Source organism: Pseudorca crassidens, chromosome 12 (assembly GCF_039906515.1).
Source record: "Pseudorca crassidens isolate mPseCra1 chromosome 12, mPseCra1.hap1, whole genome shotgun sequence".
Lineage (NCBI taxonomy): Eukaryota > Metazoa > Chordata > Mammalia > Artiodactyla > Delphinidae > Pseudorca > Pseudorca crassidens.
Genome location: NC_090307.1, coordinates 74644653 through 74660644, shown reverse-complemented (window position 1 = coordinate 74660644; position 15992 = coordinate 74644653). Strand labels below are relative to the sequence as shown.

The 15992-nt window shown below is 45.1% G+C and overlaps 1 protein-coding gene across 6 annotated transcripts in view; it reads right to left on the bottom strand.

Annotated features, from left to right (window-relative positions):
* UBE3B (ubiquitin protein ligase E3B) overlaps positions 1 to 15992 on the bottom strand; it is a 57709-nt gene that overhangs the window by 35237 nt on the left and 6480 nt on the right. For all 6 annotated transcript variants that reach the window (XM_067700497.1, XM_067700499.1, XM_067700496.1 and 3 more), the window contains exons 5-14: positions 14936 to 14995; positions 14413 to 14517; positions 12841 to 12937; positions 11506 to 11591; positions 10540 to 10622; positions 7304 to 7409; positions 6887 to 7007; positions 5714 to 5891; positions 5119 to 5282; positions 3808 to 3975 (exon numbers count right to left, since the gene is read on the bottom strand). In XM_067700497.1, coding sequence (XP_067556598.1) covers positions 3808 to 3975; positions 5119 to 5282; positions 5714 to 5891; positions 6887 to 7007; positions 7304 to 7409; positions 10540 to 10622; positions 11506 to 11591; positions 12841 to 12937; positions 14413 to 14517; positions 14936 to 14995 — 1168 coding nt within the window. The remainder of the gene's footprint in view (positions 1 to 3807; positions 3976 to 5118; positions 5283 to 5713; positions 5892 to 6886; positions 7008 to 7303; positions 7410 to 10539; positions 10623 to 11505; positions 11592 to 12840; positions 12938 to 14412; positions 14518 to 14935; positions 14996 to 15992) is intronic.

The following is a 15992-nucleotide window of genomic DNA, read 5'->3' as shown; positions in this document are numbered from 1 at the left end:
ATCAACAAAATGAAAAGGCAACCTATGGAATGGAAGAAAATATTTGCAAATCATATACCTGATAAGGGGTTAATATCCAAAATATATAAAGAACTCATGCAACTCAACAAAAAAACAAGTAATCTGTTTAAAAAATGGTTAGAGGATCTGAATACATTTTTCCAGAGATGACATACAAATGACCAACAGGCACATGTAAAGGTGCTCAACATCATTAACCATCTGGGAAATGCAAATCAAAACCACAATGATAGGGCTTCCCTGGTGGCACAGTGGTTGAGAGTCCGCCTGCTGATGCAGGGGACACGGGTTCAGGCCCTGGTCCGGGAAGGTCCCACATGCCGTGGAGCGGCTGGGCCCGTGAGCCATGGCCGCTGAGCCTGCGCGTCTGGAGCCTGTGCTCCGCAACGGGAGAGGCCACGACAGTGAGAGGCCTGCGTACCGCAAAAAAAATAAAAATTAAAAAAAAAAACACAAAAAAACCCCACAATGATATACCACCTCACACCTGTTAGAATGGCTATTACCAAAAAGACAAGAAATAACTAGTGTTGGTGAGGATGTGGAGAAAAGGGAACCCTTGTGCACTGTTGCTGGAAATGTAAACTGGTGCAGCCACTATGGAAAACAGTATGGAGATTCCTCAAAAAAACTGAAAATAGAACTACCATATGATTCCACAATTGCATTTCTGGGTATTCATCTGAGGAAAACAGAAACACTAATTTGAAAAGATGTATGTACCCCCTTGTTCACAGCAGCATTATTTACAATATCCAAGATAAAGGAAACAACCCAAGTGTCCACCAATGGACAAATGGATAAAAAGATGTGGTGTGCATGTGTGCGCACGCGTGCACGCACACACACACAGGAATACTATTCAGCCGTAAAAGAGAATGGTATCTTGTCATTTGTGACAACAGGGATGGACCTTGAGGTCATTATACTAACTGAAATAAGTCAGAGAAAGACAAATACCATATAATTTCACTTATATGCAGAAACTAAAAAACAAAGAAAAAAACCCAAGCTCATAGATACAGAGAACAGATTGGTGTACCTATGGTTGCTGGGGCAGGGGGTTGGCGGTAGGGGAAAGGTAAGCAAAATGGGTGAAGGGGATCAAAGAGGACAAACTTCAAGTTATAAAATAGATAAATCATGGGGATGTAAAGTACAGCATGGTGACTATAGTTAATAACATATACTGCATTTCTGAAAGTTGCTAAGAGGGTAGATCTTAAAAGTGTTTAACACAAGAAAAAAAAGAAAAAATTTAACAATGTATGGTGATGGATGTTAACTAGCCTTACTGTGCAATGTGTACAAATATCAAATCATGTTGTACACCTGAAACTAAGATAATGTTATATGTCAACTATACCTCAATTAAAAAAAATGGAGTAAGAAGTTACAATGCAGAGATCCCAGGTATGCTTCTACAGGACAAATATACTCATTTACAGCATGACATACCAATTCAATGAGGGCTGCATCCTGAGCAATTTAGACAGAAATGAAGATGCCATGCTCTGGAGAAGCTGGGTCAGAGGAGCAGCACGTGGCTCCAGGACCAACACACGTATGTGAGGAGCACGAACAAAGACATTTTGTAAATTGTGAGAGCAGAAAAACAGCAGTATTTTTAAAACAAGTATGTTATTTTCTATAATCTAGTTTGTGTATAGTTTTGTGTATAGCCAAGCTAATAAAATGAATATTATACATATACTTTAGACTAGCTCATCTTCCTTTTTTTTTTTTTTTTTTTTGCGGTACGCGGGCCTCTCACTGCTGTGGCCTCTCCCGTTGCGGAGCACAGGCTCCGGACACGCAGGCCCAGCGGCCATGGCTCACGGGCCCAGCTAATCCGCGGCATGTGGGATCCTCCCGGACCGGGGCACGAACCCGTGTCCCCTGCATCGGCAGGCGGACTCTCAACCACTGCACCACCAGGGAAGCCCCATCTTCCTTTTTAAAATCATGTATTTTTTTTCCGTCTTTTTTTTTTTGGCCACGCAGCGCAGCTTGTGGGATCATAGTTCCCCGACCAGGGATTGAACCCGGGCCCTGGCAATGAAAGAGCTGAGTCCTAACCACTGTACCGCCAGGGAATTCCCTAAAATCATGTACTTTCAAATTGGCCAAAAAACTTCTTTTTCAATTCTCTCATTGGGACAATGGGGGATGCTTAATGTGGTTATCTTATAAAGGTGGACACAGGCTATTACCTCAAAATCATCTCACTCAGTATGCTTCCCAGACCTTCCCACTGTGCTGCGGTGCCAGCTCATCTGGGCCCCTTCTCCTTCTGCACTCTCCTTAGGGAAATGGCCCTCAGGCCCAGGCCTTTCACCCCACCCCTTTGCTCAAGCCTCCACACAGTATACAGTATGCTGGCTTGGCATCTCTGCTGCAGGTCCAGCAGGTACCTTACACTCATCACAGCCAGACAGAACTCTCGATGGCCCACAATCCCCCCTCCACCTCCTGCCCCCCCACATCCCTTAGCTCAGCAAATGGCCCCACCATCCACACAGTTGCTTGGGCCAGAAATCTGGCAACATCTTTGAAACTTATAGTCCTCACTCCCCCAAATCCAATCTACTAGTAAGACCTGTAAACTCCACTCCTGGAGTGGACTGTAAATCCTCCGGCTTCCATCTCCATCAGCCCAGTGGTTCTGAACCAAGGATGATTTTGCACACCGCCCCACCCCAGGGGGCATTTGACAATGTTTGGAGACATGTATGGTTGTCAAAAGTGGGAGAGAGGTGCTACTGGAATTTATGGGTAGGGGTCAGGGGCTGCTAAACATCCTACAATGGATAGGATGCCCTCCACAACAACAAATTATCTGGCCCCAAATGTCAACAGTGCTAAGGCTGAGAAACCCTGCCCTAGTCCAAGTCAACAATGTCTCATTATTTTCATTGTCACAGTGTCCTTCATTATATTAAATATACTTTCCTCTGACTTATCATTGGTCTCCTCACTACTGCAATGTAATCCTCTTGGGAACACAGACCTTGGCTGTCTTATTCCCCTCTGCATCCTCAGTGCCTGGCACACATAGGTGCTCTATAAATATCTGAAGATGAGTAAGTAAGTGTGAAAGACAGAAGTAGCAGCACTTTGATTTAAAAAACGTAAAATGTAACAGAGAAGTTCTTAACCCTTTATGCAGTCAACAGCTTCAAGGTTTATAGACGTTTTGTCCTCATAACACCCATCATACTAACAACTCCTGTGCTGCTCACAGTGGGGACTTTCTTCCTTGCTCAGCTAAAAAGGAAAATGTCGGGCATATCCATGCAATGAGATCTTACACAACCAATAAAAATGAGGTTTTTAAAGAATTCTGACATGATAAAATGCTTATAATGTGATTAATGGAAAGGAAAAAATAAAACTATGCATTTCAATCTAAATATATATTTATGTAACACACTCAGGATCAGGTGGTTATCTATGGACTGTAGGATTAAGAGTGGTTTAAGTTTTCTTTTTTCTGCTTCCTTGTCTTTTCTAGTTTTCTATTCATAAAAAAATGTTAACTTTTAAAAAAGCAAGTTGCACTTCATAATGAAAATAAAAGCCAGGTCACAGGAACAAGCTAGAAGTGCTAGGACTGCAATGACCTTAAGCTATTTAACTGAACAGAATCAAGTTCTAAGAATAGCTCAAAAATACCCTTCTTCAGAATCTATTTTCTGAGTCAAGGAAGCCAGGAGAGAATCAACTTCTAAGAAAACTTGTCTGGCAAATGTGAGAGATAGCGGAGACCGCCTCAGGACTCCAGACCTGTGAGTATCTGCAGCCGGATCTGGGTTAGAGTCGTCAGCGAGGTCTGGTAGAGGACGCAGATGTTGCAAACCTTCTGTACCTCTGCAGAATCAACACGTTTACCCCCAACTGGCCTGAGAATATTCCGAACTGACGCCGACTTCTGAAATGCACGCTTCAGGAGAGCTGGCGTGGAGAGAAGGAGGAACGTGTGAGCAGAAGTTCAGCCATCTGCCAAACTCCACCCCACAAAGGGAAGAGCGCTTCAGTAAAGCTCCTAATTTCCAGCCAGAGCCAGACAGTGAGGCTGCAGCTTTGATTCAAATCATCTCTTTTGGGTAAATCAGAAAAGCAGTAACAAAAGGTCTGTAGACAGAACACAAAGACCTCTTTAGAACAGCACAAGATCTGTCAGAACAAGCCAAACATATTTGATTCTTACTGTGGATTCTTTTACTGTAACCACTTAACTTCAGAACCCACAAAGGTGAAACTTCCAAGGACTGAATTATGGGAAGAGGGGCAAAGGTGGGGGGCCTGGCTAATTCCCAATGTTCTGTGCTTTCAGAGGGAAGTAGGAGCATCAGCCTCCAGTACTCATTATCAGTTTGGGGTTGTACTCTCGTTTTACACCTTCACATCTATATCCTGCTGAAGTTACACTGAGCCCATGCTCACTGACAGCTACAAGACGGAGCTTTGTGACACACTGGGTGGCAGAAGAAAAACCACACCGAACCTGGCAATCTGCCATAGGCAAGTAACTCCACTGAATTATGTGTTAACAGCATTGCTTTACTTTTATCAGAGTGCGCAATAAGAAACCTTTCCAAGGAACCCATTAGCGACCCTGCAACGGGGATGCCGCTGAGGTGGCAGCCTGGTCAGTGACCACTACCACCTGTATAAGCAGCTCCACAGGGGAGATTTATTTTATGATTAGGAGCTCAGAAAAGCTCTACTTCCCCTAAGAAATAGATCTTCCTCCTTCTTCCTACTAATGAGAAGTAATAAAGGGTCCACAAATCCCTTTTCATTTTTGGCCACTGGAAATTCAGAGCCAAATGGCAGTTCAGAGATAAGCATGGCAGCCCTCATGGATCATCTGTGGATGTTCTCTACACACAACCTTGATTTTGTTCACATAGTTACATTTCCCTAGTCCTTGTTTACTATCCCTAAGGACTTCCAGTCAGTGTTTTGCTAAATGTGAACTTGATTTAAGCCGTCTCAAAATCTTCAGGGGAGAAGTCAGAGGTCACATGACAGAGGGGAGCAGGTACACAGGGCCAGGCAGGCGCTGCACTTCGGGGAAGGAGAGCCACTCACTCTTCACAGGAAGCACATTCTGTGGGGACGCTGGCGGCACGTGGACCGGCTCCTGGTTCTCCAGCAGCTTCTTGCTCAGGATGTCACTGAAGAAGATCCGGATCAGAGGCACCCCCCACAGGAACTGCAGCTGTCTGGTGACCAAGGGCATGGACTCGTTAAGGCTAGGAGAGAGCAGGAGAGCGGGCACGTCAGTTCCACCTGCTGGATGGCCACACGGAAGGGTAGCTGGGGACTGCCACTCAGCACGGCAAGTAAGATGCTATAAGAGAAGTGGGATCCACAAATTGCCGCTGAGGCCTGGACGCAGAAGGCACCAAGCTCTTTCTTGGCTCTCTCGCTCCACACAGACTTCCTGTGCTGCCAGCAGCATTGTTGCTCCCCCCAGGCCCCACGTGTCACAGTCACATCCCAGACACCCTCTATCTGTTCTTCATCCTAATTCCATCCTGTTTACCACCCAGTTGACAAAAGCTTCCTGATGCCTACGTAGCTAGCTTGCAGGCCTGGCCCACAAATCTCGATGAAAAGGGGGAAGTGGTGGAAGAGAGGCAGGCAGAGACAAGGAAGACGGTGATCTGCCTCCAGAACTCACCCATAGTCCACGGATTGGGAGAACCAGCCAAGGACAGGGTGCCAGTGGGTCAGGTTGGATTTCTTCTGGGACACGTACTTCTGACAGTAGCAGAGCATTTGGGTGAGCAAACTCACAAATCCATCCGTCTCCTCCTCTAACACCCTGGGGCTGAGGGAGCCCAAGTGCAGGAGGTTGCCTACAAAGAGAGAAGGCTGAGTGCGGTAGGCCCGGACAGACACGTTTCCTCACCTCCCAGCCCTGCTCTCTGCCTGGGGCTCATGCATCCATGGCTACGTGCAGGAAGAAATTCCACATAGAGAGGAACCCATCAGTGCTGGGGCTGCAGTGCTGTGCAGGGCTTAGAAACAGGCAGACCTGGCCTCAAATGCTGGCTCTGCCAGAGGCGAGCTAGGTGACCCTCAACCTACTTCTTGAGTCTGTTTGCTCATCTGTAAGACTGGAGTGATGACCCCCACTCTTGATGTGAGGACTATATGAGGTAACGTGTAAAATGTCAGGTACACAGATTTTTAAGTTAGTATAACATTTTCTTACACCAAGATTCTAAAACCAAGGGTCAACACAAGAAATGACCTCCTGAAGAATAGCTGAAAAGTCCTGGAAAATCACTGTTATTCAGTGTTCACTGAATTTATTTAATGTTTTCTGTGAGGACTCTTACCATCGACTCCCTTAAAATGTAGCCCCAATAACCTTTTTCTATGTAAAATAAATTTCCTCTAATTAGGCAACGAGAGTTGTGTACCTCTGCTGTTTCAAATGCTTCTCTATCCCCAAACCCTTTTCTCATCTAAATGAAAACACTGTAAAACAGACATTGTAGACCCTACTCTGATCTAAGCCCCACCAAACTGTGCTCTCTTCTCTCTTGAGATGAGAATTATCCAGGTAACTCGTTTTCATTTTTCCCTTGGCTGCCAGGAAGCTAAGGGCTGAAAGTTAACATTCATTTACAGTCACTCAGCTAGTTTGCCAGGCTGATGTATTTTTCCATGTGATTTTCACTTTCATGTGTCTACTTAAACTGTTTACCTCATTACCTGTCTTTTATTGTAAGCACTTTCAACTTTTACTAAAAACAGCTTGTGGCCTCCAGAATGGTGGAAAGCTAAACACCTGGGCTTTTCCCAACGCCCAGAACACAATAAAATTCCAGCCATAGATACTTACCCATGAGACAAAGTGTATGGCATCCTTCTAAACTTTCACATACATCACGGCATCGATCTTCGTCTCTTAAAAATGTGATGAATTTACGGAGCATGTCATGAGATTCTAAAATAGTGAGGCGCTGCAAACAATCGTAGACTGTTAAAGCGGAAGCTGATAAAAGGAGCTTCCCACCAGAGTGTGAACTCTATCCCTGCAGATCACCCCCTAGCTGCCAAACATGTTATCCATCACCAAGAAGAAAATGAACAAAGATGAGACCCTTTTTCTCTGGGCTTCTAACACAAGTGTCTACGGTAGCTACTGATTTAGGAGAATCATCAGGAGACGAGGTAGAAATTAACAGAGAAAACATTTTACTTTCTATTTTAAGGACAAAGGTAAAGATGGAATTGGGGGAATTCAGAGCCCACTCACCTCAGGGGTCACTGTGCTGAGATGAGTCATGAGAGCGGGCACAGACACAATGTGGATGAGGAACGGCCGGATCAGATTGTCTGAAAATTGTGCAGCAATCACAGGGCTAGACACAGACATATCACCTTACTCAGACACGTTTAATGTGAACCTGGAACAAAAGAACAACCCTACCAACACCCCCAAATCCCTTGGAATTATGCTTCACAGGACTTCTAGGAAGACTGAAGGCTGAAAATGGGCCCATTCACTGGGGGAAGGTTGAATAAGTGATACTTTAGTCTATGACGCAGCTATGAAAAATCAATTTACTGAAGTTTTACTGACATGAGAGAATCCTCATGCTATAATCAACTTAAAAAAAAAAAGCAGAATGAGAAACTATGTACACGGGAGAGGAGGATGGGGAAAGTGACTGGAAAGGAGGAAAAGAGGGACTTCTGGGGTGCTACTACTGTTGTTCTATTTCACAGGTGGGGTGGTGCTTACATGGGTATGTTTACTGGGTGATAAGTCACCAATAACTCATACTTCAATTAAGCAATTTATTCTGAATATATATCCAGATAATAAATGGAACAAGGTGAGTTTGGGAAGGTTCCCATGGGCCATTAATTTAAGAAATATATATTGATCTTAGAATATAAAAATGTGTTGAATATATGAAGCAAGTATAAAGAGTAAGGAATAAAAAGTGTGGGCTCTGGAGTCAGATGGCCCAGGTTTAATTCCAGGCCCTGCCCCTCCCGCCTGTGTGACCAAGGGCAACTGACCTAACCTCTCTGGGCCTTAGCTGCCTCATTTATAAAATGGAGATACGAGAATGTGGTGAGGAGTCAGTTAATGTGTGTAGAAGTCTTAAAACAACGTGCGGCCCGTGAATGTTAGCTATTTGTATTATAGGACTTGGTGATCACATCTAAACATATCAGTTATGACTTCATAGACTTTTAGTAGTAGTATCTACATATTGTATGACAAAACCACTGAATATCTTGTTTTACAAGGTCCTGGTCCTGTTCAATTACTTACAAATATTCAGAGGAGGAAAAAAAGTGCACTATGCAAGAAAAAGGCTTTAGAACAGCCTGGCCTTAACAAGTGAGTCAATGGATTCTGACATATGGAAAGAAAAAACTTAAAATGATGGACGCTATTATATTCTCAAAGGAGAAGAAACGTGGTGGAATGACTAGATGACCCTCTTGGTGGATCACAGTGTGAACTGCAGCCACAGTGGGACAAGGGAAGGATGCTGGGACGGAAAGACGACTTGTGTTCTTAGGAGATGGAAGACAGGGGAGCTAGAGGATGCTGCTGCACTCCTGGGCTCAGGCGTCTGTGTGTCAATCCTCCGCTGTCTGTGACAGAGGAGAGGGTGGGTGATGCTGCTGGAATGAGCTGCTCAGGTGACTCAGGAGAGGGAGCTGCAGTAAACCTGATCTAGGAAAACATGTGCTACGACTCATTAAATACATCTCTATGAAACTCCTCTCAAAGTATGTAACGAACGTATGACTGTTACCTAGATAATTTGTTCTACTTCTTTAATCATAGCATAACCAGTTGGATTCTGTTCCTGCTATGAAGGTCTAGCCTCTAGAGGTGTGCTGTCCAATGCAGTAGCCACTGGCCACATGTCAGGGGCTACTGGGCACATAAGATGTGGCTAGGCCAAATTCCTATGTTTTAAGTGTAAAATAGCCACCACTTTTTGAGGACTCAGCACGGAAAGAAAAATTAATAAATTATCTAATTTTAATTAAAATAATTTAAAAGTATTGATTCCATGCAAAAATGATAAATTTGGATATAGCAGTTTATATAAAATATATCGTTAAACTCAATTTCCCCTTTCTTTTGACTTATTTAATGTGATTCTCATCATATTTCTATTGGATGGTGTACACCAGCCTTGTCCAATAGAACTTTTGGTGATGATGAAAATGTTTCACATTTGTGCTGTCAATATGGTTTTCAACTAGTCACGTGGCCCCCGAGCACCTGAAATATGGCTAATGAAACCAAGGAATTGAATTCTTAATTTTATTTAATTTTAATAAACTTCCATTTAAACAGCCCCACGTGGCTAATGGTTAGTAGAAAACACAGTCTAGATCAGGTCGGCAAACTGTGGCCCACAGGTCAAAAACTGCCCACTGCCTGTTTTTGTAAATAAAGTTTTATTGGAACACACAGCTGTTCTCATTTGTGTATGTACTGTCTATGGCTGCTTGGCGGCTATAGTGGCACGGTAGTTGTGACAGAAGCTGCGTAGCCCACAGAACTGAAAATATTTACTAGCTGGCCTTTTGCAGAAAAAGTTTGCCAACCTATAATCTAGACCATCATTTTTCAAATTGGTGTTCCATGGAAAATGATTCCACAGGATAGTAACAGACATGTTCCATCATCTAAAACTTGGGCGAGAGTACTCCATGTTCAGATATGTTTGGGTCAAATCAGGTTAAACAAGCCCAAAGAGTTTGCTACCACAGGATCTGTCAGAGCTTTCAGCAGGAAGGTGCCTGGTGAATTACCAGGAAGGGGCAGACGGGCAGCTTTACCAAGCTGGTTTGACCACAACACTCCTTCTTTCCCAAATTATTATTATCTTGGGGATTAAGATGATCTCAGATTATCAAGCTATCTTATTAACAACTCTCCAAGTTACTGCTCCTTTCAGCAGTTTAAGTATGTTCTGGACCCATTAACAAGCACAGCTCTTTACACTTGGCAGCTCTCAGACTTGCTGGTATGATTTCTATCAGGAAATATTTAGCTTCTTACGACTTTACATCTCCAAACTGACTAAGTGAAGATAAATATCACATCCTCTCTGGTCCTCCGAACTCCAGTGTCTTAAACCCGTGTTCGCAACACTATTCCCTGAATCCTTTCACCCTGCCCTTTGCTGGGCCTCTTTCAGCTCTTAGGTTTCCTTTATCAACTAAAAGCTCAAAAGGAAAAATGGTCATATCTTGGCCCCTGGCAGAATAAAAGCAATTCATTTTGAATAGCTTCCCTCAAATCATGATGCAAAAACATTCAAGGGTACAGCCGGAAGATTAAGAACAGGGCAGTCACAGATGTGTCATTTTCATCAAGAACAACACTTCCTGTAAATTCTAACAAAGTGGGCAAGCCCGTATCTAATACCAGTAACAAGAGAAGAAAAGCAGGAGGAGCAGGCCTTCAGAAGCAAGCTGGCTCCTCAGGCGCAGTTTCTTACTCACCGCATTGCTAGGGAAAAGGCTGCTGTTAAAGTGCCTTTGGACAGACAAGGCCGGGGTCTCGCCAGGCCACGGGTTAACAATACCTGCAAAGAACACTGTAATTGGTCAGGGGGCGACGCCAACTTTATATTCATGTGCACGTAAAAAATGTACAGTAAGTGCTTCAGATAAAAAACTGTATTGGAATGTTTCTAAAAAAATGAAAGAAAAGCAATGGGTATGTATGGAGGTTCACTGTACCACTCTCTCTCTAGTTTAAATATTACACTTGAGTTTTAAAAAATAATAGTTAAAAAAATTAGCAGCCGATAAGAAGAACACCAGATTTAAAATCTCAATTATTTTAGAAGCAATTCAGAGTTATGGCATCAAGTAGACTCTTCCACTGAGATGAACTGTCGAGAATCCACCTTTGGTTGCCGCAGCACCTCGCAGGGTTGTCGTGAGGAGAAAGTGAAACCCAACCAGGAAACAGCCCATCTCAGTGCAAGGCCGGAGGACGGCCTAGATCAATGTCACTTCTCAAACTCAAGAATTCCAAAGTATCAATACTTTTCAACAGTGATTAGTTACATTTCTGACAATTCCCTGGATGTACGAACTGGCACGATAACATGCAGTGTGGACGGAAGGCTGTTTGAGGACACAGAGCTAGAAAGACGATTCCAGACACCAACCAAGAAGGAACCTGAGGGAATACATCCTGAGACCTCCTTCCTGAGTTTAAGTCTCAAATGACTGGATTATCCTCATAGTCAAAAATGTAGCACAGTGAAGGGGTCCCAGTCACTGTCCTCCCTTCACACAAATCGAGAGGGTGTCAAAGCCGGGGTCGGGGAGGGAGGAGAGAGCGCTTCCTGCAGAAAGCGCTTCTGTGAGGAGGGCAGCAGATAGGCCGAAACCAGAGGTAAAAACCCAAGTTCAGGTATGGAGAGTGAGTCCCGCATTAGGGATGGGGTCACAGACCTGCAGCACAGAGTAAAATCCATGCTGGTTGAGATGGCCCATTATATTTGCACAAATGTGGTTCATGGCTGGTCGAAGACTCTCACCTAAACGAAGAAAAACGTCTGAGAAAAAAAATCTCTGGCCATAACGTGAACTGTTTACATACCCCAGGCCCCAGGCCGTAAGGAAACGAGAGCTCCTCTGGCTTGCCTTCCTGCTCCCCTGGGGTCTGGCACCAGAGGACAGGGAGACGCCACATCTCCAGAATTCTCTCTCCTGCAAGGCCCGGTGGAAGCGTAACCTCTTAGGTGACGGGACCTCTGGTTTCCCAGAAGTATCATCCCCGGCCTCCAAGCTCCTGCAGCACATTTTCTACTTCCCTCCGAGGGCCTGGCACTTTCTACCCCCGGTGGCTACCTCCTCTGCCCACTGGGATACAAGCCCCCTGGCAGGGCCAGAACGCACCGAGTTCTAAATCCCCCCCCCAGAGTCCAGGATCATGACTTAAATGAACCCTCCTTCCTGGCCTGGAGCCTCGGCACACAGTTTCCTCTGCTTCAGAGTCCTGCCCCACCACTGTGCTCTGCAAACTCCACCTCCCCCTGCAGCTCTCAGCTCAAATGTCACTGCTTCGGGAAAGGCCGAGCCCCACACAAGGCAAGGCCTCCCTCCCCACTGCACTCTCGTTTCTCCTGGGCTCTTCCTTCCAAGCGCCCCTTGTCACACTGTTGTCGTGACCTACACACCCACGTATACTACTCAGATATTCATATATATACAACCTCTCTTCAGTGTCTGTCTCCTCCCCACCCCACCAGACTCAGGTGCTGGGAGGAAGGGCAGGCACACAGAGTTCAGCACCTAAAGCCCCTGGAGGGCAGTGACCTCTCCCCTATCTCCAGTGCCTGCAGAGTGTCTGGCACACAGCAGGCTACTGGGTAAACGGATAAATAAAGTGAATGTATGAAACATGTAAGGCCGAGTTCAGTGTTCAAGGAAGAAGGCAGCTTTACCATGCAATTTTATGGGCAAAATAGAATTATTTGCTGCCGAATATTCTCCAAATGAAATGATGAGGCTTAAGTGAATATTATCAGTCTGAAGGCTGAGGTGCTGTGGGAGTTGTAACAAATGAGCTCAGAGGGATTGTGCCTTCAAACGTGAATTCCAAGAAGGGAGAGAGCTGAGCACACGATACTGAACTTATCCTAGATACCATAGTGCAACGTCTCCATGTGTGTGGTTCTAGGGCCTTCCCTGAGGCTTGTGGCAGCAAAACTACTTCTTGAAAAGGTCCCCGAACTCTGCATGGAAATGCTACTTAGGAAAGATTTTGAAGCAAGTCTCACAGACCTTTTCCCCGGAGAATTTTCCATGTTGAAGTGTCTGTAAAGGTGACAAGCATCGTGAGGTACAGTGTGATGAGTTTGGAGTCTTGTAAAATTTCAGGCTAAAAACAATAAAGAGAGTAAGATTAAGACACACGCCCTCCAGTCCAAGAGAGTAGAGCAACCGCTTTACAGCTTTTCTGAATGTAAACCAATGAGTCAGGATTCTAAGTCTTTATTCTTTTTCTCTTGAGGAATGGCCACTATAAGAGTTAAACAACAACTATAAGAGTTAAACAACAGGGATTTCAGCACACTAGTGCTTGACCGTAGAACTGAAATACTCTTGGGAATGGAGAACTGAGAATTCTTAGAAAACAAAATGACCAGGGCCGGCCTGCTACATGTACGCATTCAGTATTTAACATATGTATGCATGTACACTGGAGCAACAGAGTATAAATGCAATTGAACATAACAAGGACTCTGGGCTCAGACTTTTGGCTTTACCACTTACTAGCTGTGTGATCTTGGGCAAGTTTCTTAACCTCTCTGTACTTCAGCTTCCTCCTCTGTTGACTAGGGACAGTAACACTGCTTCCTTCGTTGTTGTGAGAAATAAATGGATTCATGAATATAAAGCACTGAGAACAGTGCCTCGCACACAGAGAACACTATGTATTGATACTATTGGCTGTTACTATAACGATGACTATAATTCATGCTTGATGCTGGGTCAAGGCCAAGAGAGCCATTCACAAGTGCCTTGAGAGAGATGTCTGGGAATGGATCACTGGGTGCTCTAGGGACATCTGCTCCATTGCTCAGTTACTACCAGAGTCCTTGCCAAGCCTCTGCCCCTGAAACTTCTCCCTCTCTACGTGCAAAGTGGAAATGGCTGCTGTTTGTACACACTCACACCCCTGCCCACCTTCCCATAACACAAGGGTGGGCACTGGACCAGGCAGGGCTGGTGGCAGTACCCCACCCATCTTGCCACTGTGACCAGTTCAGGGTTGAGACCAGGATCCCACTGGACCTTTATGAGTCCTCCCAGATTTCTGAATCGATGGGGGAAACCTCCCTTTTGTCTTTGGTCAAGACAGAGTCAGGATGTGAGGCTAGAACTGCCAGCTGCCATGATTAGAGTGGGAGAGGACAAGGTGATTCCAAAAGGGAGCACACATGAAAGAAGGAAAGAGAGGGAAAATCCAGAAGCCCCCTGGCTCTAGTATGTATTACCAGCTGCACTCATGTTGGGTTTCTGCACTGTAACAAGGGGCCTGACTAGTATAATAATGCCAGCTACAAAGTATCCACTATATCAAAAGCACTGAAAGGAAGACAAGATTCCCTGCCATCAAGACTGTGGTAAGTGCAGGTCAATGTCCAAAACACCGTGCATGAAAGAAGCTCTCAAGTTGATAATAGCATCTAACTCACTCTCTGGGAACAGGGGCTCCAGTAATTCTTTACTAGACTCCAACTGATACATCACAAAGGTATAACCTATGAGGGAACCACGAGGACTCTGAAAATACATTCTACAGGCCTCAAGTGGGAGGGATAGATTTACAGTCTTGTTTTTATTTTTTACCTTGAGCTGCTCAAGAAACTCACAGCAATACCACATGACGTCTTTGATCTGTTTAATCCATAGGAGGGTGAGATCCTTGGCAAGAGCCAGGGACACGTACCATACCTACAAACAGGAAAAAGGGAAATGTAATGGGCAGTTGCAAGGATCAAATGCCACACATTCCAGCTACTGGAATGGGACCAATTAGCTAGGTCCAGAGCCAGATAAGGCAGGGGGATGAACACAAAAATAAGCAGCAAGGAGGACTTATTTTAACACTAAACCCAAAGGTAAAACTAGCCTGGTAAGTGGATTTACCATCCTGAGTATGAGGCAAGAGCAGCGCACAGCTTCTTGCATAATGCAAAGACTAAGGAATTCACCTGCACTTTGTTAATGTTTTCGATCCATTACTTACTTACACATGGGTGCGAACATGCAGAGTCATACACAACAGTCAGAACATTCAACAGGAATTTTCAGAGGCAAACAGCCCAGCTTGAGTGGTCGCGGGAGACTTTCTGGCTTCCGCCCCACTTACCTTGGGTTCATTCTCAACATCCATGCTGCTCAGGATGCAGCGACACAACTTCTCAAATCTCTGCAGAGAGGCAGAATGGGGGTTATAAATTCTCACAATGAATGGAGAAATGAGAAAGCAGCAAATGTTCCGCGGACCCCTGGCATGGATGTGCCGGCCTGACGCCAGATGACTCACATCGGGATCCTATTTAATTCCGACTTGTAGATGTGGAGACCGAGGATCAGAAAGCCTAAGGAAAGGCTCTCAAACTGGTGACCCGCAGGCAGGATGAGCCCTACAAGTGTTTTAGACTGGGGCTCCTTTTGAAAAACAAGATCAACCTGGCAAACTGGGCCTGGATTCCTGCAGACTAGCAGCTGTCTCCTAAATTGTGCTCAGCCATTTGCCATTTTGTAAGCACCACGGATGCTGACTTTTGCCTCACAAACTGTCATATCATCACTTTCATCTTGAAATGCAAAAGCAAGAAAAGTGGTACACCCTGGCTGTACCAACCCTGGATCCATCCTTAAAAGAGGTGTGGCCCTGGCTGCTGCTCTACCAGACTGAGCTGCGGTTTCCTCCTCTGTAAACAGGCGTCACCTCCCTGCGCCTGCCTGTCCTCATCTGCGTGACTGCGTTTACTGCCAGCGTCCTCCTCTCTCTCTCCTGCTGGGCTACAGGCTCCTCAAGGGTAGAGACCTTGCCCACGTTGTTTCCTTCTGGGGCCCCGTACCCAGAAGAGGGTCTGGCACAATGTGAAGCTTAGCAGTAATGGATGCCTAACCCCCAGGAACACAGAGGCCCTCCTCAAGGGTCTCCATTAGTACTGTTACAGATGACTAGCTGCTCCCCTGGAATTTTACTTTCTAGGCTGATTTTTCTAATTCCAAAGGTAAAACTAGCCTGTTTTGTTTGGTTTGCAGGATTTTAAGAGAAATTTCAAATTAGCGGCCAATTTTTACAAACTAGTAAACTGAGTGTCAAACAGCTCTGGAGTGTCTTTAAAAAAATCAGAGTATCAGTCCCCCAGTGGCTGGAGCAGAGGAGCGGCCACCCCTCTGATGGCACACCA